At 44.9% G+C, this 22,114-nt stretch overlaps 1 protein-coding gene across 10 annotated transcripts in view; it reads left to right on the forward strand.

Moving 5' to 3' along the window:
• The window catches only part of LOC138480764 (uncharacterized), an 807,842-nt gene that overhangs the window by 247,498 nt on the left and 538,230 nt on the right, over positions 1-22,114 (forward strand). For all 10 annotated transcript variants that reach the window (XM_069612499.1, XM_069612500.1, XM_069612505.1 and 7 more), the window contains one exon: positions 21,678-21,800. In XM_069612499.1, the coding sequence (XP_069468600.1) occupies positions 21,678-21,800 (123 nt within the window). The remainder of the gene's footprint in view (positions 1-21,677; positions 21,801-22,114) is intronic.

Consider the following 22,114-nt stretch of genomic DNA (forward strand, 5'->3'; position numbering starts at 1 on the left):
TCTGGAGACTAAAATAAGTAAAACCAGTGTGCCGAAGACAAATACAAACATACTTACCAAATGTGGCGAGAACAAGAACATGCAAAAACCAAACAGCAATACGAGACAAAAAGACATCTTTGATGATAAATGGCAAGCACTTAGAGGAAGAAAGCAAAGAAAAAGAGAAGAGAAAGTCCCTCCATCAACATGGTCCCACTAACGAAAGGGAACAAGCCAACTGCGAAGAGCCAGAGGGGGAAAAAGGTCAGAGAGTCATCCCAACCCAAAACATGCGGTTTGCCGGCAAACTAATTAAAGGGGTGCAGCGGACAATAGATGGTCACAAGTTCAGAGGGGGTCTCCTCAGGCAGACCTAAAACCTATGGCTCCACCTGCAAAGCCTTTGACATTTGAATACGTCTTTGAGGAGGAGCGAAATACCCCACTTAATGGGTCAAAAATCCTTTTGCTGCTGTCCTCAATACCACACCTCTCATCCATTTCATCTCAAGACCTGGAATGTGTACACATGAGTTACCCCATGCGATTAGGCCAGTGCATTGTGCACTTCTCATCAAAATTGATTGAAGATCTGGTTTACATGCAACAAGAAGATATTCTACTACAGGGTGTTGAGTGCTGCTGTGCTGACATGGGACAGAAGCACTTTAACCACCCGGAGCAGAATTTAACAGTGCCATGTCATTATGACTATGGCGTACGTTGGCCCAACAATCGCTCCTATCCGGACTCAGGGGGGAAATGGCTGGCATGAACCTTGTCCTAATGCCAGCCCTCTGACCTGGCTTCTAGATTGAATCTGTTATGCTGGAACACACAAGGATTTGATTCCTTTTTGTAGGAAGATCAAGCAAGCAAATTCACATCTTATTATGTCATCTTCTTTCAAGAGACATCTTTGTTGGGTCATGGGACGTCGCAAGGGTGGACTGCTCATGGCTGTGAAAATTATCCAAAATCACTTTATAAAGATCTGGCCTTGTAAAACCACGTCTCTTTTGCCAACAGTGATTAGGGAAAGCCTAACTCTTCCGATTGCACGGTTGTTAATAGTAACTATTTACTTTCACTCAATATCGTCTCCAATTAAGCAGGTTCTTGAAGAATTTGAGAATGTGTTAATCAAATGGTGTGCTATGCACCCCCTCGCTTCCATCATAATAGGGGTGATTTTAACTGTGAGTGCATGGTTACAGATGAGGGTGAAGGGTTTGAGGACGAGGAATCCTCCACTATAATAAATCACACAGTTAGTGGGGGAAAGAGAGGGGCCTACGGTAGAGTGTGGTCGCAGTTTAATATCTAGATAGAGATTCACTCAATCAAACCAACTCTTTGGTGAAAAGGGGGCGAAGATCCAACATGGTAGAACCGTGGCACTGCTTCTACAAATGATTATGTATCTTTCAAAAACATGAACTACAGAAATATACATGCATTTAAAGTGGAAATGACGCCAGTGAGCGACCATGCTAGGCTATCCCTCTCTATTAGTGGAGGGATGATAGGGTTAGTGAACAGGGACGGTCCTACGAATCTGATAACTACTAGCAAAAGAAGAGTCCTGAAAAAAGGGAAAGTCGATAAAGCCAATCATAAACATTACCTCTGGCGGACTGAATTGTCAGAAGATCAGATCTAAATTGGGCTCCTTGGTACTGGATCCATGGGCACCCTCGATGACTCTGTTTGTGCAAAATCATGCCTCTGTCTATGATCAAAATATAAATGACAAGAAAAAGGAGATAAGGCTGAAATTGAAAAAACTAAAATCTAATCTGAGAAAAGGGGAACTTCTTTCAGAAGGAGTGAAACTACTCAAAAGAGAATCCAACTCTTGGCTCAAGACTTAGAGACTCAAATTGTACTTTTCCCAAAAATCATACTCTATTCACGAAGCTGGTTGGTAAAGATGTAAAAGCAAAAGGAAATATCGAGGCTGAGTACCCCAAAAGGAAATACACCAAACACAGGCTTATAAAGATTCACAGATCTTTATTCTAAAACTGTACAGTTTACAAAGAAACAAAGTATCAGATACATATAGCTATCTGGCCCTCAGTACATCACAGCAAATACCAGCTCTTTTGGTGTGAGAAGTGAGTGGTACTGGACGTCTAAACAGTTGTGCATTTTATACATTTCCAATCATAATGTCCAGCCCCTCTACAGGTTAATAATCCATGGTCTAGAGATCGTGCCGAGTTCACTTCTGGCTTGCCCGACAATATACTCAATGATCATCCTAAATTCACATACAAACAAGTCACAGTAGCAACAGTGTATTCTTGGGCTTAACAATAAGCGTTAACACATATCCTATACAATGCAGTTCAGCTAGTGTCCACATTCAGTATTTGTATAACATTGTAGTTGATGAATGTCCGCGGATCTTGTTGGCGCAGGCAATCCTCTGCCCACAAGTCAGGCATGGGACAAGGTCTCTTTACTCAACCCAAAAATTCGGCCAACGGACAGTGTATACATTAACTCACGTACAAGGTTCAGAATGGCTCAGTTACAAGCGGGAATCACTGTCCACCATTTTAGAACATAGAATCACTTTAGAATGGAAATCAAAATGGCGGATGGCCCTAAAATGGCAGTGAAGTCGATCTACAATCGGAACTTTGCAACATGGTTTTCTTCGCAGAGCGACTGGGTTTATGCCAATATATACAATAAAGGAGGCACAATATGATATCCCGTTTAACAAACCCTCCTTTTGGCCTAAGCCAAGCGCTAAACTACTTCTAGTCACTTACGAATAACTCCACGTCTCAATGTCCATACATCCTGAATCACTATCGGAGATATCAATTGCCATGAGGTCAGATACTGAGATTTCCTTCAGCACAAATTCATTAGATATTTTCTCTTTGGCGTATACCTTGTGTCCCAATGTACCCATCGCTTGTGCACAACATCCTCCTAACATCAAACACATGCCAGGAAGACATTGTATACAACAACAGAAAAACAACAGAATACCTAAAATAATCAGCAAGACCGAAAGTAGCTCCCATCCCCAAGATCGCATGAAGTCCCAGAACCAAGTGCTAAGATCCCAGTTTCCCTCGGGAACATGCACTTCTGAACTGAGAACGTGCATATTTTGTATCGCCCTAAAGATAGTTGGGGAGGAATCTGGCATGAAAACGCAACAAGCGGACCCAGTAATTTACAGACCACACCACGCTCAGCCAGGATGACATCTAATGCCATCCGGTTCTGAAGTGCCACTAACCTTATTGCTTTTTGTTCTAAAGCCATGTTATATAGTATGTCAGTGGTCCGGTTGATGGTCCTCTCCATTACTCTCGCTAGTCTTCTGATATCTTCAGAGTTCACTATTTGCCCCCAAAATGGCACGAAGGATTTTGCTACATCGCCCAGAACTTGTGCTGAAGTATCGCCATTCTCGTCCCGCCGTGGACGAGCCTTTGACATTTCTACAGTGCTAGCAATAACTACCCCGGGTAACAGAATCCCTAAATAACAGGTTCCCTGCCAATCGCTAGGTAACCATGAAAATGCTACATTACCGCAAATTAAGTAGACAGGTTCACCTACATACAAAGGTCTGCCCTCACTAGTCAAATTCGCAATGTTGGCACAACCCTTGAAATCATCCATTGACTGAGTACCATTCCTCTGTATGCAGAAAGAAACTGAATCAGGGTTGTGGTTAACAGTTTAAGAAGGTGGCATGGCATCCTATTGCCTATAGGAGCCATCTTGAAAGAAATCAAAAGTTGAAAAGGACGGGACAGTCTATCAGAAGGCCTAACAAAAGCAACATTAGGCTTGCTCCTATTCGCAAAGAGGGAGCATTCCAGGGGCGTTAGAACACGTTTCTCAAAATCATTCAAGTTAGTTCCATCAAAGTTCCCCAAGATGCTATTGATCCATCGGCCAAAGAACAGTGCCCTTAGAGAAGCATAGCATGCAGTAGTCAAAGGTAAAGGATGAATAGACCAACCCAGCCCCTTATCCCTGTGTTGCGGTAAATGCGAGCAGACCCAACAATTGGACTCATTAAATGTGTAGCATTTATAATGAGTAATAGAGTATTGTTCAGGTAACTCTGTCTGTGCTGAGAGTCTCTAGGAGATAAAGTGTGCAGATGCACGAAAGGTGTAGAAACAGTGGGTACATTTTTAGTGGGCAAAACAATTTCAAGCGAATGTACTTCTTCCAGATACCAGAATCCTAAGGCAATGACTATTGTGAAACCAGCCAACATAATTACAAGACAACAATACGTTTTTGGGGCCCATGCATTCGATTGTTCATTTTTACGATCAGTCACACAGTCTCTTATCTGTTCCGTATGAGTGGGAGAGGTTGCAGGCATTGTTTCTTCAAACGAATACACCAAAGTTAATGTGCTGGCGATCTCCAGATCGAGCGTCTTCTTAGTCCTTTTCCAAACCCTAGCCAACAGAATGATTCTCCTTGATGGCACAGCCGAACCGTGCAGTAAGTCTAATTCCTCGGATGCAGATCGTACCTTGTGATCCCTGGTACTGAATGATCTGCAAACAATGTGTTGCTGCTTCCTGATGGTAGCGGTGAATTCAAAGCAGGATTTAACACAAGTTTCAAAACTGAATTTGAAAAAGAAACTGTTGGAGAGTGTGGAGATGAAGCGGCTGTTTCCCCAAGCCCCACGGGCTCAGTGTAACGCTCACCTGATTCTCGCAGAGGCGCCGGTCTTGACTGGGCGACTACCGTATCTTCAAAGGTGATTTGTAGCACCCGGTTGGCTCTTTGGGCTGGACCTCTGTGCACTGTATGCCTGACGTGTAGAGTAAGATGTCTTAGGTAAGTGAATGCCGAGCTCTCCATCTGCCTCGGGGCAGGGTGCTGTAACCAGTTTCTTCACTGGATAGGTAGCGCAGGCCTCTTGACTTCAGAGGACTGCTGTCCGTCGTTTACTGCACGAACGGTAAGTTTCGAGTCATTCAAATGTCTTTAAAGTCTTTAGTAATGATGTCTCTTGTTTTGCAGGGTTCCGGCGATGGCGGATGACGGGCTGAAGTGAGTTGAAGATGGAGCCCGTGTGATGAATAGAAGCGCCTGGAAGCACGTAAGTAAGCGCTTGTTGCCTGCTTCACTATGCGCTCTAACTGTCTTTTTATTTTGCAGGTACGAGTTCGGAGCGGCTGCAGGGTGCCGGAATACCCACTGGATTAGATGTGGAAAAGAGTAATGGCACGTGAGTATTAAAGTTCCCCAATGTCTTTAAACGCACCTTGTTTTGTCTTTCAGATGCCGGAATGCAGTGTGAAGACCTCCGGAGCGCACGAAGAGTAGGTAAGCCTTTGCCTTTCAGATGCCGGAATGCTAACCTGTTCTTTCTTGTCTTTATAGGTGTTGCTGAAGACTGGATTCAGGATGGTAAGCCTTTGCCTTTCAGATGCCGGAATGCTAACCTGTTCTTTCTTGTCTTTATAGGTGTTGCTGAAGACTGGATTCAGGATGGTAAGCCTTTTTCCTTAGGCCCAGGACCGGATGCAGAAGACACGATGAGCGTTCTGCTGCAGAGGTTGCAGAATAACGCAAAGCAAGATTCATCCACCGGGTGTGGTTTAAATAGCCTCCTGTAGTGCTTAGGTGTCTCCTTCCACAGCCACGCCTAAGTAAGAAAAGAGTTCCTGGTAAGAAAAGAGTTCCTGCCTTCCAGAAGAGTTCCAGTGTTCTGAATCTAGGGAGTGGCTCCAGCCCCACCCAACAGGAAAAGTAGTTCCAAACAGAAGAGGATCAGAGGCTCAACTGGCAGGCAAGTAAGCAGCATGGTCTGCTGAAGGTAAGTCCACCCAAGCATTATGAGCCCGGCGCTTCCAGCGCTGGGACTGGGCATATTTATGAGCCTGGTGCCACTGGCGCCAGGACTGGGTCCAAAAGGTCCCAATTGGGACTGGTTGGCACTCGGAACCTGGGTTATGGATCTGCTTCCAAGGGAGTTGGGAAAACCCTGACCTTTTGGAAGCAGAGATCATGACAGTACCCCCCCTCAAGGCCCCTCCCAAACCGGGCTTCTCCGGGGGTTTTGGCTTGTCAGGAAATGTGCGGTGAAATCTTTTGATTAGGCGAGGAGCGTGGACATATTCAGCAGGTTCCCAGGATCTCTCTTGGGGGCCGTAGCCTTTCCAGTCAATTAGGTAGAATAGTTTAGATTTGGAGATCTTGGAGTCCAGAATGCTTTTGACTTCAAACTCGAGTTCTCCATCCACTAGGATAGGTTTTGGAGATTTGGTTAGTCGGGTTTGAGGTTGCACGGGTTTTAATAGAGAGACGTGGAAGACCGGATGTATCTTCATGTGCGGGGGCAAGTCCAACTTGACCGCTACTGGGTTTACTATGGTAGTGATGGAATAGGGACCAAGGTATCTTGGGTTGAATGTGCGTGGCCCTTTTAGAGATAGATATTTGGTGGATAACCAGACTTGATCCCCTACTTGATAGTGAGGGGCTTCCTTCCGATGTTGATCTGCTCCTTTCTTGTATTGTTCTTTAGCCCTTTGAAGGTGAGAAACAGCTTCCTTAAAGGCTTGGGTGATTGTAGAATGCAGGTAGTCTACTGCTGGTGTTTCAAGATCTTGGAGGGGATCCAACTCCGAGGTTCGAGGGTGACTGCCGTACAAAAGAAAAAACGGGGTTTTCCCAGTTCCCGAATGGACAGAGTTATTGTAGGCATACTCGGCTATCCAAAGGATATCTTTCCAAGTTTTTTCAGTTTGTTGCAGCATGCAGCGTAAATACTGTTCCAGAGTTTGATTGGTCCTCTCGGTTTGTCCGTCGGTCTGAGGGTGGTGACTGGTCGATAGTCTCACATCAATTTGAGCCGACCGACAGCAACTTCGCCAAAAATGAGAAATAAATTGACTACCTCGATCCGAAATTAGAACCGAAGGAAAACCGTGCAGTCGGACGATGTTTTCGAGAAATTCTCGGGCCAGAGTTGCTGCTGTTGGCAAGCCTTTGAGCGGAATGAAATGCGCCATCTTGGAGAATAAGTCCACGATTACTAGAATCGTATTGTATCCGGAGCATGGAGGTAGATCGGTGATGAAGTCCATAGAAAGCGTATGCCAAGGGCGAGGTGGGATGTCAATAGGGCGTAAGAGGCCTGCTGGTCTTTCCTTTTGACTCTTGTTTTGGGCGCATACTCCACAGGACATTATAAAGTCTCTGATATCTTTTTTCCAAGACGGCCACCAGAAGTAGCGCTTGATCTTTTCTGAGGTCTTGGCTATACCGGGATGACCTTCCATTAAAGAGTCGTGATAACAAGAGATTACTTTTTTCTGTAAATCTGTGCTGGGTAGGTATAATCGTTCTTGGAAATACAATAAGTTGTCCTTTACTGCAAAGTCCTTTCCCTGCAGATGCCAATTCTGTATGTCTGCTGGAGTTACAAGTTGCCTGGCTTTATCCTTAACTTCCTCTATGGATTCTGTGGCAATTACACCCAGAATTCTTTGTTCAGGAATGATTGGTACAGGTTTAGGGTTGACCAAGTGTTCTTCCACTCCCATCCGAGAAAGGGCATCGGCTTTACCGTTCTTTGTACCAGGTCGATAGGTAATTATGAAGTCAAACTCGGCAAAGAATAATGCCCAACGGAGTTGTCTAGAGGATTGGGCTTTTGCGGTCTTCAAATATTGCAGGTTTCGGTGATCCGTAATCACAGTAACGGTGTGTCGGGCCCCCAGCAGATAATGCCGCCAAGCCTTAAAGGCAGACTTGATAGCCAGAAGTTCCTTGTCAGTAATCGTGTAATTGATTTCAGGAGGCGAGAATTTGCGGGACCAAAATGCCACGGGATGCAACTGATTGGTTACCGGGTCCTTTTGTGATAGAACTGCCCCCATGGCAAGGCTTGAAGCATCAGTTTCCACGATGTAGGGGAGTTCGGGGCGAGGGTGTTTTAAGATTGGTGCAGAGATAAATTTAGTCTTCAAATCCTGGAAAGCTTGTTCCGCCTCGGTAGACCATTCAAAACGTTTGTTTTTCTTTAACAAGGCAGTGATGGGCTGGACTATTCGAGAGAATTCGGGGATAAACCTGCGGTAAAAGTTAGCGAAGCCTAACATGCTTTGCACACCTTTTACGGAGGATGGTGATGGCCATTTGAGAACTGCATCGACCTTCTTTTAATCCATACGCACTCCGCCAGGTGATAATATGAATCCCAAGAATTCCACTTCAGTCACGTTGAAAACACATTTTTCCAACTTAGCGAAAAGTTTGTGTTGACGCAATCTTTCGAGGACCATTTTCACGTGTTTCCGATGTTCAGATTCCGATGAAGAATAAACAAGGATGTCGTCAATGTAAACAACAACACATACATCTATGAGCTCTCTGAGGACATCGTTCATAAAATATTGAAAGGCGGCCGGGGCATTGCAAAGTCCGAAGGGCATGACCTGATATTCAAATAGCCCATACTTGGTGCGGAAGGCCGTCTTCCATTCATCGCCCTCTTTTACTCGTACCAAGTGGTAAGCTCCTCTAAGATCCAGCTTTGTATATATGCATGCTTTTCTGACTTGGTCCAGGAGTTCAGGGATCAAAGGTAACGGATATCTATTCTTAACGGTGATCTGGTTCAGGGAGCGATAATCGATACAAGTTCTAAGGTCTCCTTCCTTTTTTGGAACGAAGAACAAAGCTGAAGAAGCAGGGGACTTGGAAGGACGAATAAACCCATTTGCCAGGTATTGATCCAGGTATTGTCGAAGGTGAAGGTTCTCAGGCTCGGTGAGGGCATAAATTCTACTACAAGGAGGAGTTGATCCAGGTATCAGGTCTATCTGGCAGTCATAAGACCTATGAGGGGGTAGAGAGTTAGCCTGATCCTTCCGGAAAACATCTTGGTATTCTAGGTATTCGGGAGGTAACTGGGGAGTCTCTGAAGAAATTGCGGCCAGTGCAACACCAGGTGGAGGGTGACAAGTAGAGACACATTCTGGAAACTGGACCGTTCTTGCTCGCCAATCGATCAGAGGATTGTGTTTCTCTAACCAAGGTATTCCTAGAATAATCTGAAACTGAGGGGCCTTGATCACATCGAACACGATCTTCTCATGGTGTCCATCTTGACTTACTAGCGTCACCTCTTGAGTGGTATGCGTTACTGGCCCGGAGGCTATCTCCGTACCATCCACCGTAGTAATGACGTCCTTTACAGCCTTGGGACAAAGAGTTAGATTCATCCTCAAAACCATTTCATGATCCACATAATTGCCGATGGCACCGCTGTCGACGTAAGCTTCAATTGCATGTAATCGATCCGGATTATCAGGGCTAATGAGGACCATAGGTATCACGAAATGCGAGGTCACGGAACTGGTTTTCACGCTCGGCAAGAGGACCTCTATTCTTGTCGGGCGAGGTCGTTTCCCTGCTCAGAGTTTGTAACTTTGGTAACTGCAGCTCCTACTGCCTTCTTGGCAGGTTTCACCGGACAGTCTCGAAGAAAGTGCCCTGAGTTTCCGCAATATAGGCATAATTGCAACTGTTTCCTCCTTTCCCGCTCCCTTTGTGTTAGAGGACCTTTCAGACCCCCTATTTGCATGGGTTCCCCGGAGTCTACTCCTTTGGAAGGAGTTGGCGGTTTGGAAAATACTCGAGCATCAAACTTGGAACGATCGGCCTTCCTGTTCTGCAGCCTGTGATCTATTTGAACGACCAAGTCTATATAATCCGAACAGTCTTGTGGGGGATTCACTACTTGGGCTAAAACGTCTTTTAGCTCTCCACGTAGACCTCTATAAAACAGCGTAATCCTTTTGTCCTCAGGCCATTGAGTTTCCACTATTAGTCTATTGAAAGATGCAATATAAGCCAAAAGGTCTTGATTACCCTGTCGCAACGAAAGAAGCTCATTGTCCAAGGCCTGCCCCTGTGAATGTCTTGCGAACAGTTTTTCCATACTAAGCTGAAAGGCTTGAAAATCATGGAGAACCGGATCATCTTGATTAACTAGAGGGATCGACCAGTCTGCCGCATTGCCACTAAGGTACGAAAGTACAAAAGCTACTTTTGCTTGATCAGTTGGATAGGCTGCTGGCCGGCATAAGAAGTGCAACCGGCACTGATTGATAAATACTGCAAACCTCTTTGGGTCACCAGAAAATCGTTCGGGCGGAGCCAGAGGTACATTCCCAGGGAGGTTGATCTGCACTGGATTCATAGAGGATGTTGAAGGAAGATTTGCCCCTGATGCGGGTAACGGGGTCTGTCCGGCTTGTGACTGTAGCACTTGTCTAGCAAGATTGTCTGTTCTCTCCTTGGAAATAATTAGTTCCCTTCTTAGAGCATTCGTTTCCTGACGAGCTGCATGCACTTCTGCCCTTAGTTCCCCAAGTAACCGGGCTAGGGGGTCAGTATCCGAGGTTTCCATAGCGCCTGGGCGAGAGTTTTGCGGTAGGCTTTGCGTTCTGTAACGCTCACCTGATTCTCGCAGAGGCGCCGGTCTTGACTGGGCGACTACCGTATCTTCAAAGGTGATTTGTAGCACCCGGTTGGCTCTTTGGGCTGGACCTCTGTGCACTATGCCTGACGTGTAGAGTAAGATGTCTTAGGTAAGTGAATGCCGAGCTCTCCATCTGCCTCGGGGCAGGGTGCTGTAACCAGTTTCTTCACTGGATAGGTAGCGCAGGCCTCTTGACTTCAGAGGACTGCTGTCCGTCGTTTACTGCACGAACGGTAAGTTTCGAGTCATTCAAATGTCTTTAAAGTCTTTAGTAATGATGTCTCTTGTTTTGCAGGGTTCCGGCGATGGCGGATGACGGGCTGAAGTGAGTTGAAGATGGAGCCCGTGTGATGAATAGAAGCGCCTGGAAGCACGTAAGTAAGCGCTTGTTGCCTGCTTCACTATGCGCTCTAACTGTCTTTTTATTTTGCAGGTACGAGTTCGGAGCGGCTGCAGGGTGCCGGAATACCCACTGGATTAGATGTGGAAAAGAGTAATGGCACGTGAGTATTAAAGTTCCCCAATGTCTTTAAACGCACCTTGTTTTGTCTTTCAGATGCCGGAATGCAGTGTGAAGACCTCCGGAGCGCACGAAGAGTAGGTAAGCCTTTGCCTTTCAGATGCCGGAATGCTAACCTGTTCTTTCTTGTCTTTATAGGTGTTGCTGAAGACTGGATTCAGGATGGTAAGCCTTTGCCTTTCAGATGCCGGAATGCTAACCTGTTCTTTCTTGTCTTTATAGGTGTTGCTGAAGACTGGATTCAGGATGGTAAGCCTTTTTCCTTAGGTCCAGGACCGGATGCAGAAGACACGATGAGCGTTCTGCTGCAGAGGTTGCAGAATAACGCAAAGCAAGATTCATCCACCGGGTGTGGTTTAAATAGCCTCCTGTAGTGCTTAGGTGTCTCCTTCCACAGTCACGCCTAAGTAAGAAAAGAGTTCCTGGTAAGAAAAGAGTTCCTGCCTTCCAGAAGAGTTCCAGTGTTCTGAATCTAGGGAGTGGCTCCAGCCCCACCCAACAGGAAAAGTAGTTCCAAACAGAAGAGGATCAGAGGCTCAACTGGCAGGCAAGTAAGCAGCATGGTCTGCTGAAGGTAAGTCCACCCAAGCATTATGAGCCCGGCGCTTCCAGCGCTGGGACTGGGCATATTTATGAGCCTGGTGCCACTGGCGCCAGGACTGGGTCCAAAAGGTCCCAATTGGGACTGGTTGGCACTCGGAACCTGGGTTATGGATCTGCTTCCAAGGGAGTTGGGAAAACCCTGACCTTTTGGAAGCAGAGATCATGACACTCAGGGAGAGTCTCAGACGCACTCTCGATGCTGTTTGATGCTTCGTGATCATTGGTTACGGCATTGGTGTGGGGCTCTGTGTCTTCTGTATCGTGTGGCAAAGGGAAAGGAATCCTCTTGATGTGGGACGCTTGGATCCAGTACTTCCTGCCCTCCACTTGCACCGATGTCTGTGTGACCAGGAGAACTTGGTGAGGGCCCTGCCAACAAGGTGTGAAACAAGAAGATCGTTCAAACGACTTGATGAGGCCCAGTTGGGCCCTCGTACCTGACAGGTAAAGCTTCTCGCACCTGTCAAATCAAATACAGGTTTTTAGTTAACTGTCCACAATAGTCAGAAAGAAGTACATGTTCAATGTCGCGTAGCGAACGGGGTTTTGGCAAATTCCAAATGTTAGCTGGGCTACCCATGACCATCTCAAATGGAGAGAGCCCAGTTTGAGTTTGAGGGGTCGTTCTCATAAACAATAACACGATCGGTAAGGCGTCCGGCCATTTCAGTTAATGCCGGCACATGTCTTAGCGAGCTTGTTCTTTATGATGCCGCTGTGTCTTTCTACTAAACCAGCACTCTCAGCGTGCCTAGCCGAGTTGTTCTTTTAAAAATCCCTACTGTAAATGCTAGAACTCTCCATGTAACCTTGCGGCGCACGGGTAAAGGTAAACGAGCGTCCCCCTAAAGTGAACGCAAACAAGTATCTACCGTCTTTGTGTATAGGAATACTAAAGAAGGCGTTCTTTAGATCCACAACACTAAAGTGAGTAACTGAAGCCGGAATCATAGTTAATATTGTCGTCACATCAGGCACAATGGGAAATTGTGGAGCAACAATCATATTGATGGCATGTAAATCAATAATGAAACGGAATGGAATTGCATTATCGCCTTTTTTGTACATGGGTAAAATCGGACTATTGCACAAACTACCTGCAATTTCCTCAATCACCCCACGATGCACAAAATCGGAAAACTATGCATTTCAAAGCTTGCTCACCATCGAACGAGATCTTATACTGGGGAATACGTGGCAACTTTACTCCATGTTTCAAAATAATCTTAACGGGCTCAATTTGCAAAACACTGACATCATTATCATTAATTGCCCACAAACACTCTGGAACATCACTGAATTCCGGCGGCAAAGGTCTGGTCAAGAATTGAGAGACAGAAAGTTGCTGTGGTGAAATTGTCAAATGCACTCCATCAGAAGAACAATGAATTACCGCATTTAATTCTTTCAACCGATTCAACCCCAACAAGTTTTCTCCGCAATTCATAGTCAAGAGGAATGGACACTGGTCCATAAATGGACCCAAAGTAATCGGTACCAGCGAAGAAACCGGACAGACTACTGGTGTGCCAGAAAACCCTACAGAAACAATGGTTTGCCCTGACAGTGGAATGTTTGGAACCCGTGAATGGTCAATGGAACACTTCTGTGCCCCTGCATCTATCAGGAATAGATGTTTCCTATTTCCCACTATCATCTCAACGTAGGGACCTTTTTGATTAACGGGAATAGGCGTTGGTTCCAAACCCTGCTTTGGGCAATCCTAGCAAAACAGACTGTCATCGAAAGGAAGTTCTTCAGAGAGGTAAGCAGCAGAAGGATGATCAAAAATGTTTCTATTATCCACACTTGGTGCCTGATTATCCTGTGAAAAAGGTTGCTGTGAATCCTGCAAAAACTGACTTCTACCAGGACCCGGTGCCCCAGGGCGGCCTCTGGATCATCTACCCATATTACCAAATGCGTTATTCGACCTCTGCTGGAGGATCGGGCATTGTGCATGCCAATGACCCTCTTGTCTGCAATAAGCACACTGGTTTATGTTTACAGGACCCAATGGCGCATTTCCCTGTGGAACATACTGACCCCTGAATTGTGAATTACCCCGTCTAGGGCCTCTAACAATTTGCTGCAATAGAACTTTTGTTGTTAAGTCTCCTTTTCTCGTTTCAACCCTTTCTTTTTCGTTATTCACATGATTCTCATAGTACTGAGCCATATGCAATACTTCTGATTGAGACTTCGCTTGCCAAGCGCTCTCTGAGGACATGATTTGCGACTGGATGTCAGGCAGCAATCCACGCACAAATTTGTCCACGAATAGTCGTTTCCCAGACTCTATGCTGAAATCTTGTCCACTGAAATCTGAAAATACTTTTTCGAACTGATTAAAGAACTCGGTAGCACCCGCAGACTTCCCTTGGACACAGGCACTAAGCTTGTCCCAAATAATCCTTCTTTCAGGAATTATAGCTTTCAATTTCATAACTATTCTATCAGGCAAAGTTAGTAGTACCTGAGGCGGTCTCTCGCCAGTTGGCCTTTCTCTATCGAGTCTAACCATATTATCCCATGTATCCCCTAACCCTGGTACATCATCTACAGTCCTAATCTGTTTCCATAAATCAATAGGCAGGAGTACGGGAAATAACAAATCAATATCGCTCAAGGTAAATACTAATGATTACAAGACAGACTCTATTTCTTTGTAGAACCCTGTCAGATTCTTCCTAATATCGGGAATAGATTGTTTGATGGTGTTCACTTCCTGTCTCGAGAACGGGCCCTGAACGAACTGAGACACATAATGTGTAGGAATATCCTGAGCAGGTGTACCTGCTGCAACATTGGCGGGAATCTCAACTTTTGGGACAAATGTCGGAGGAACCTCTCTCATAGGCAACTGAAAAGTAAGAAACTCCGAATGCTTACTGAGCAGCAGAGCTAGATTGAGCGCTAAAGCAGCTGAAGAAGTGTCAAACGAAAAAGCTCTCTTATAAATGTTCAATAATTCTGCGGGACAACAAATCTTTCTTTTTATACATTAATCCTGCAGGTACTCTACCATTACCTGTACCTCTTTCCTCTGCATTTCTGGCGTATACTGACTATACGTGTCATATACTTCAACGGGAGTTATCGACATAGTTATCAAAATATTCATATCCCTCAACCCTTGTGGGAGGTCTATATCATTTTACCTCTTCCATATTATACGTACATGAACTCCCAATCCTTCAATAAAAACGTTTTTCACATGAAAATTGTCTAAGTTAGAGAGTGTGGCAAAAACATCAGCTTGTTCACGCCTCTCCATGCAATGTCTAGCCCATGCAGTCAATTCATGCTTTCTCTCTGGAGACACAGTATTACGAGTTACAATTCTTGACCCCGCTCCCCGATCAAGTACAGGCGGCACAGAACCACTTGGAAGAGGGAGAGTAGGCAGATCTTGTATATTAGGCAAAGAGGGTGCTGTTAATGATGCAGCAGGAAAACCCACCGGACCCGTAACAGCAGGCAAAGGTGGAGGAGCAGGTGGAGGAGCAACAACAAAAGGAGGAACAACAGCTGGAGGAAGAGGAACATTAAGAGGAGCAATAGGAGGAGTAGGAGGAGCTACGGGAGGAGGAATAACAGCAGGAAAAGGAACACACGGAGGTGTCGCAGTGGCACTAGGCCTTCGCTCATTCAGAAGTTTGTCAATCAGCTCATCAGATACATGAAAGTCTGGATACCAAGTGAAAAAACCCTATCCATATCCCTAACTGGCTCAGATTCCTTATTCTGGTCATATAACAATGCTTTTTCGGTGTTCGTCATATGACAGCGTGCATGTTTTTCCGTACTCTTAAGTTGCTGCGTAGCTTCTTTCTTCCAATTCTGTAATACATGAAATGCTGCAGATCTAGCCTTTTTTATAATAATATGGATACTAAGTATTCGATACGAGGAATTTCAAAACTACCATTGATTGGCCACTGAAGTTCAGAAGCATGTCTAGTTTGTCTGTGCCAAATATCATTAAACACTATACTACCAATGCTGTGCTTACAGTACATAGTACATGCCGGCGACCCCTCCATTGGTGCCGGTCGGCCAAATTCCAATGATTGTCTTGAATAAAGCCCTGAAGCAGGTAGACAATTTACCAGGCATATCAGAATACTGGTGTTACCTGGTCAATAATTGCACTTAAAAGGGAATATCCCAAAACTAATTATCAGGATACTTAAGAATCGGGTCACGACTCACCTGATCAAATCCTAAGGAGGTCCGATCGGATTTCAAAGAACTAACAAAGGTCCCACGTGGTTGGTAATTTCGGCAAATCTGCCCATCTCGATATATATATACCCTCGTCAAGATGCCGTCTCGGACCGCGTGCTCACCATCCAGGGATCGGGTTGTGCAGCACTGTTGAGGTATCGCGTCTCATCCAAGAAAGGGGCCCCCTTTGTCATCGTCCGATCCCGGTCTGATAGCCGCGTCAACCTTCAACGAGATGGCATCAATCTTGAGGGTCCCTATTCGGGCGCCATCTGTAAAAGTAAAAGGAAATATCGAGGCTGAGTACCCCAAAAGGAAATACACCAAACACACACTTATAAAGATTCACAGATCTTTATTCTAAAAACTGTACAGTTTACAAAGAAACAAAGTATAAGATACAGATAGCTATCCTGCCCTCAGTACATCACAGCGAATACCAGCCCTTTCGGTGTGAGAAGTGAATGGTACTGGACGTCTAAACAGTTGTACATGTTATACATTTCCAATCATAATGTCCAGCCCCTCTACAGGTTAATAATCCATGGTCTAGAGATCGTGCCGAGTTCACTTCTGGATTGTCCAACAATATACTCATGGATCATCCTAAATTCACATACAAACAAGTCACAATAGCAACAGTGTATTCTCGGGATTAACAATAAGCCTTAACACATATCCTATACAATGCAGTTCAGCTAGTGTCCACGTTCAGTATTTGTATAACATTGTAGTTGATGTATGTCCGCGGATCTGACTTGTTGGCGCAGACAATCCTCTGTCTACAAGTCAGGCATGGGACAAGGTCTCTTTACTCAACCCAAACATTCGGCCAACGGACAGTGTATACATTAACTCACAGACAAGGTTCAGAACGGCTCAGTTACAAGCGGGAAACACTGTCCACCATTTTAGAACATAGAATCACTTTAGAATAGAAATCAAAATGGCCGATGGACCTAAAATGGCAGCGAAGTCGATCTAGAATTAGAGCTTTGCAACACGTTTTCTTTGCAGAGCAACTGGGCTTAGGCCAATATATATAATAAAGGAGACACAATATGATATCCCATTTAACAAAGATACTCAAGCGATCTGGAGGATCCTGAATGGCACTGATGATAATCAGGCAAGTCCACAATTGTGCTGCTTATCAGAGGCTGAGTGGTGTGAGTACTACTATAATACATTTAATTCTGAGGTCATAAGTGCACCAAGGGCACAAGAACACATTACCAAGCCCGAGATATGTACACCAAGGGCCCAAGAACACATTACCAAGCCTGAGGTATGGAAGTATGACTTTGATACAACCGACAATCAAAACACTGAATAATTCTAGGGCAAGTGGTCCGGATGGGGTGTAAATCCAAATTTATAAGGAGGACCAGGATCTTTGGTCCAACATCCTATCCAGACTTTTTCTGTGTTTTGCCAGGGGCATGGACTGTCCGTAATCCTGGCGATCAGAAACTGTAGTTCTGATGTTTAAAGGGGGAGAGAAGCCAAGTCCAGATAACTACAGACCAATCACACTGAAAGATTCAACTGCTAAAATCTTTGCAAATTGGTGCTAAGGGATTTGTGTAAGTGGATAAAGAAGGAGAGAATATTCAGTCCCTCTCCAGACTGGGTTTAGAAAGGGCATGGGCACCTTGATGTGTACCGGGGCCCTCCCGGTACGCAATACAGATATTGAAGGACATTTTGAAAAAAATTATATGTAGCAGTGCTGGACCTGAGTGCTGCCTTTGATAATGTTAATACCCAAATTCTATGGGGAAAATTTAGATGCTGGGGTATTGAAGAGGGCCTACTAAGAATGATTCAACAGCTATACAGGGAAAACTGAATAGACATCTGATTAAATAGTCAGGGGAAGCTGTCCAATTTGATCCCTATTACTAAATGGCTGAGACAGGGATGTGTAGAGGCCCCAACTATCTTCAGATTGTATTTAGCTGACCTGTGGAAGGAAAGCCTGACAGGGGGAGGGTACGCACCCAGGTTGCGAGATCTATAGGTGAATATCATCGCTTACGCTGATGATCTGACCCTAATGGATTACACCCCGGCAAGACTTCAACGGCTTCTTGATGGTGTCCACGCCTTTTTGTTGACAAACCATCTGAAACTTAACCCATTAAAATCCTATGCAATGACGTTTTCAACCAAACACTCAGGCAGCAGATATGCATGGCAAGTAAATCAAACTGCAATAAAGCAAGTTACCAGAATACATTATTTGGGCTTCCTCTACAAAGGAACATCTTAGCACCCAAATGGCCAAAAGAGGAGGATGGAGGGTTAATGTAATGCATCGATTACTCTAATGAAAGTCCTAAATAATAAACTCTTTGCATACTATTAATCAAGTTATACAAACTTAGGATAACGTCAACAATATTATATGGCTGTGACCTTATACTGTTTGCGGATTAGATGTTTCTAGATCACCTAGACAATAAAATATGGAAGACAGTGCTGAATCTACCAAAATCTACCCTGATCAATGTAATTAGATTAGAACTGGGATTGACTTCATGGTGGGCGCAATACATAAAAAGATCTTTGTCCCTATTAAATGAAATAAGGGAAAGTGAAGAATAATCGCTGGGCTCTTATGTAAAAGAACGTGTGTGAACAGTCTCTTATCACAAATCTTTTCTGACAAAATTCTATAAAACGTGCAAAATCTACTCAACTAAGATGCAAGTGGAGAAGGAAGACAGCGTCTACATCATAAAAAAATAAAATAAAGCGGTGAGACAGAATTTCTGATTATGAGGATCTTGGCAGGATTAAATTATATAAACATATATAAATCTACATACCCCGTCACATGAGCTTAAATCTTATACACAAAAATGTCCTTCCAAGAAGCACAGGGGTCTATGTCTAAGATTTCGTTTAAATACTCTCCCGAGGATGGAAGTGGTGGGGCCGAGACTTGTAGACAAATGCGTGGCTGACGTGCATGTGGCTTAGTTCCAATTGAATCCCTGTTTCATTTGGTCTTGGAATGCATGGCATTTCAAGAACAAAGAACTCTTCTTCTGGGAGACTTTACCCTTTCGATCTCCTGGGTATTATCAGATAATCTTTGGGTAAGACTGATGACGACTACGGACAAGAGCCTAATAATAGGCTCCTGCATACCTTTCTGAAAGGATCCACCCTGTCTCCACTACCAGGCCAACCAGATCCCCGTACACCAACATGCTCTCTGTGCCACTAGTAAAAAGAGTTAAACCGGGTGGATCCAGCTTCCCCTATCTCGCGCCCACCCACTGCAATGCCCTACCTCCCACTATCCGTGGCGAGGACTCCCTCACCACCTTCCGCAAAACACTCAAAACTACCCTCTTCACATAAGGACCGACACATCAGCACGAATACTTATCATATATGTTGTAATATACGACCAAATGCAATATTTGTAACAGTATGATTTCTTGTACTATTCATAATGTGTCAACAATCGCTATCATATGTACCATGTAACTAAGTTATTGTAAGTAACAGCGCCTCAATGCCCCTGGGCTGCTTGTGCGCTATATAAATATAAATAAATAAATAAATAAATAAATAAATAGCCCTTATGACCTTGCTGTTACGCTCACCTAGTATCCACAAGGATGCCACCCAGCTGAGTTACTCGCTGGTATGCTTCTCAGCTTTGCCCTGATGTGGTCTGCGGGGAAGGTTCTGCCTGGAAATACAGGAGGACTGTGTTCAAGACTGACCGACTGGGGTAAGTATCCTCCCTCCACCCCTGTATGCTTTCAGTCCCTCTGGTGCCCTCTCCTCGCCTTGTGGTAGAATTAGGCGTGCTCTCCGTCCTGCCTACTTTCAGGGGCGCATTATCTGTCATGGGCGTGTGCGGTCCCGTTACTTCACTGACGCCGGACCGTTTGATATTGTTCAGGTAGGTCTTATTGCTGTTCTTTAGTTTTGTTGCTATCCTGCATGCCTTTCTTTGTTTAAAATGTCTCTTTTTCCTCCCTTAGGTATGCGGAGCTTCAGCGCGGCGAACTGGCTGGGTTGAGCCCTGCTGGTAAATGATGGCGCATTAAGAGCGCTATGATGCGGTAAGTAAGCGCTAAGCGCAGCGCTGCAAAGTCTTGCCTTTGCTAACCTGTGTTTTCCTTCCTTGTAGGTCGCAGTGTTCTTCAGCGTGAGTGGAATGTCCGGAGTGGTGCCAGCCAAGAGGTGACCAGCCAGGTAGGCCTTTTGAGCAGTTTGTAATTTGTAAATGTCTCTACAGCTTTCATTAATGTTGCCTCTATCTTCCTCTTTCAGGTCGTTCTGTCCGGGAGGCGTGCAGATTCGAGGAAGCTGTTCTCAGTAGCTGTGAGTGTTTAAAGATGAAGACTGCAGGTAAGATGCTGCTGCTAATGATGTTCCTTTTGTCTCCTTGCAGGTTCTTCTTCTCCGAGGTTGAAGGGAATAGTTGGACACGGTGAACGTCACGTTGCAAGCTGCAAAGTAACACGAAGCATGTTCTGCAGTCAGGGTGTGGTTTATATAGCCAAGGGAAAGTAGTATCAGGGAAAGTAGTTCCAGGTCTGCCACACCCAAAACACTAGACCGCATAGCTTGGTTCTTAGGAACCAAGCTATGTAGATGCCTCCATGTTGGCTGACAATACAATAAAGTAGTTCCCAAGCACATTGTTGTTCATGGTGTATGAGCCTGGCGCCATAGGCACCAGGACTGGCCCCATGAGGGCTTTTGAAGAGGATACCAGGCTCTAGAGTCCCAAGTCCTGACTCCACCTGGCCAATGGGTTTGCCAGAGGGGGTTTTGGGCGAGGGTTGTGACACTTGCTGGCACAAATATTTGAAGAATTAAAAAACAACATGCTCCAGGGTGAAGCAGTTTGGAGAGCCATGTAGGAGGACGAGGTGCTACCCATAGGGCATCTACCAAGTAGGACGATATGAATCATAAGTGATAATCAGAATAGCTACAATTTATGCTATAGGCTAGGTTTGAATTGAATATTGAGTATTTGATAGCGTAATGGATGAGTCTAGTATATGGAATCATGATTTGACTTTGCTATGTCTGCAATATATTTAACTTCTGTATGATCGCGTGATAATGTGCATTTGGTTTTATTTTTATTGAAGTCTAATAAATACCATGAGATACCATGTATGCCTCTAATGGATGAAGGGGGTGGGCAAGTTGTTAATGAATTCAAGGACATACTTCCAGGCAAGTCCCCCTTATCGAAGTTCATGCGTGCAGGGATGTGGCTGGGCCACTGTTTCACTTTTCCAGCAAACTCCTCCATTTGAATTAAATTGTGTAGCCGAATGGCTAAGTGCACCCCATCCCCTCCAGCCTCACCCCAACAATCCTGCAATTTGAGCCATAACAGTGAGACATTTCTGCGCTCGCAGCTCTGCATTCTCTATTTCTCTGTTTGCTTTTTTATGTTTTTCTCCTGCACTGGGTTATTGCTCTGCACCTATGTCGGGTGGACACGTCCCCTATGTGACCTCACCAGATGCTCTCCCACCTGAACGTACCGCCACTTTGCTGGATTGCGCTCCATGCAATGGTCCATGGTCTTGTTGAAAACATCTCTCTAAACTCTTCTTACCAGACTCTGTGATCGTCAGTTACTTAATGAGGACAATGGGGATCGCAGAGCAGCTTCAGTGGTACCTCCATTGGTGGGTTTTTGCGGGGTGATCTGCTGTTGTGAGGACATTTAAAAGGATTGGGCTTAAGATGTTTGATCACTGGTAGCAATGTTAGGGAAGCTTTGATTGTTCTTCCTTCTTTACCCTACGAGAAACTTTTCACTTCTTTTACCAGGTGATGACGATATCACACCAATCACTCCAATGAGTAGCACCAAAAGCGGTGTCGCCACGGTATGGCCTGGCAGCACAGGAGAGGATGGATCCCAGTCCAGCAGAGCACCGTTGTCTAAAAAAGGTATGATTCCATGTTTCCCCAAAGTGTAGCCCATAAAGGTGTTCAAGACAATCAGAAGTATTTGTATTTGTATTTTGTTTATTTGTATTGTGCACCTTACCCCGGGGCATCTGGGTGCATGTTTAGTGACCAGTTACATGTTGCATGTTACATGTTACAAGTATATATATATATACATTGTGCAATTTACAGGTTATAATTATACAGTTTCAGCATAAACCCATTTACAAATATTTACAAGATAATAAACGTAGTGATAAGAGTAGGCAGTAGAATTAGATTGAGTAGGTGGCCTGGGCATCCCTTTCAAGTTT

Source organism: Ambystoma mexicanum, chromosome 5p (genome assembly GCF_040938575.1).
Source record: "Ambystoma mexicanum isolate Mex_15411 chromosome 5p, UKY_AmexF1_1, whole genome shotgun sequence".
Taxonomy (NCBI): Eukaryota; Metazoa; Chordata; class Amphibia; order Caudata; family Ambystomatidae; genus Ambystoma; species Ambystoma mexicanum.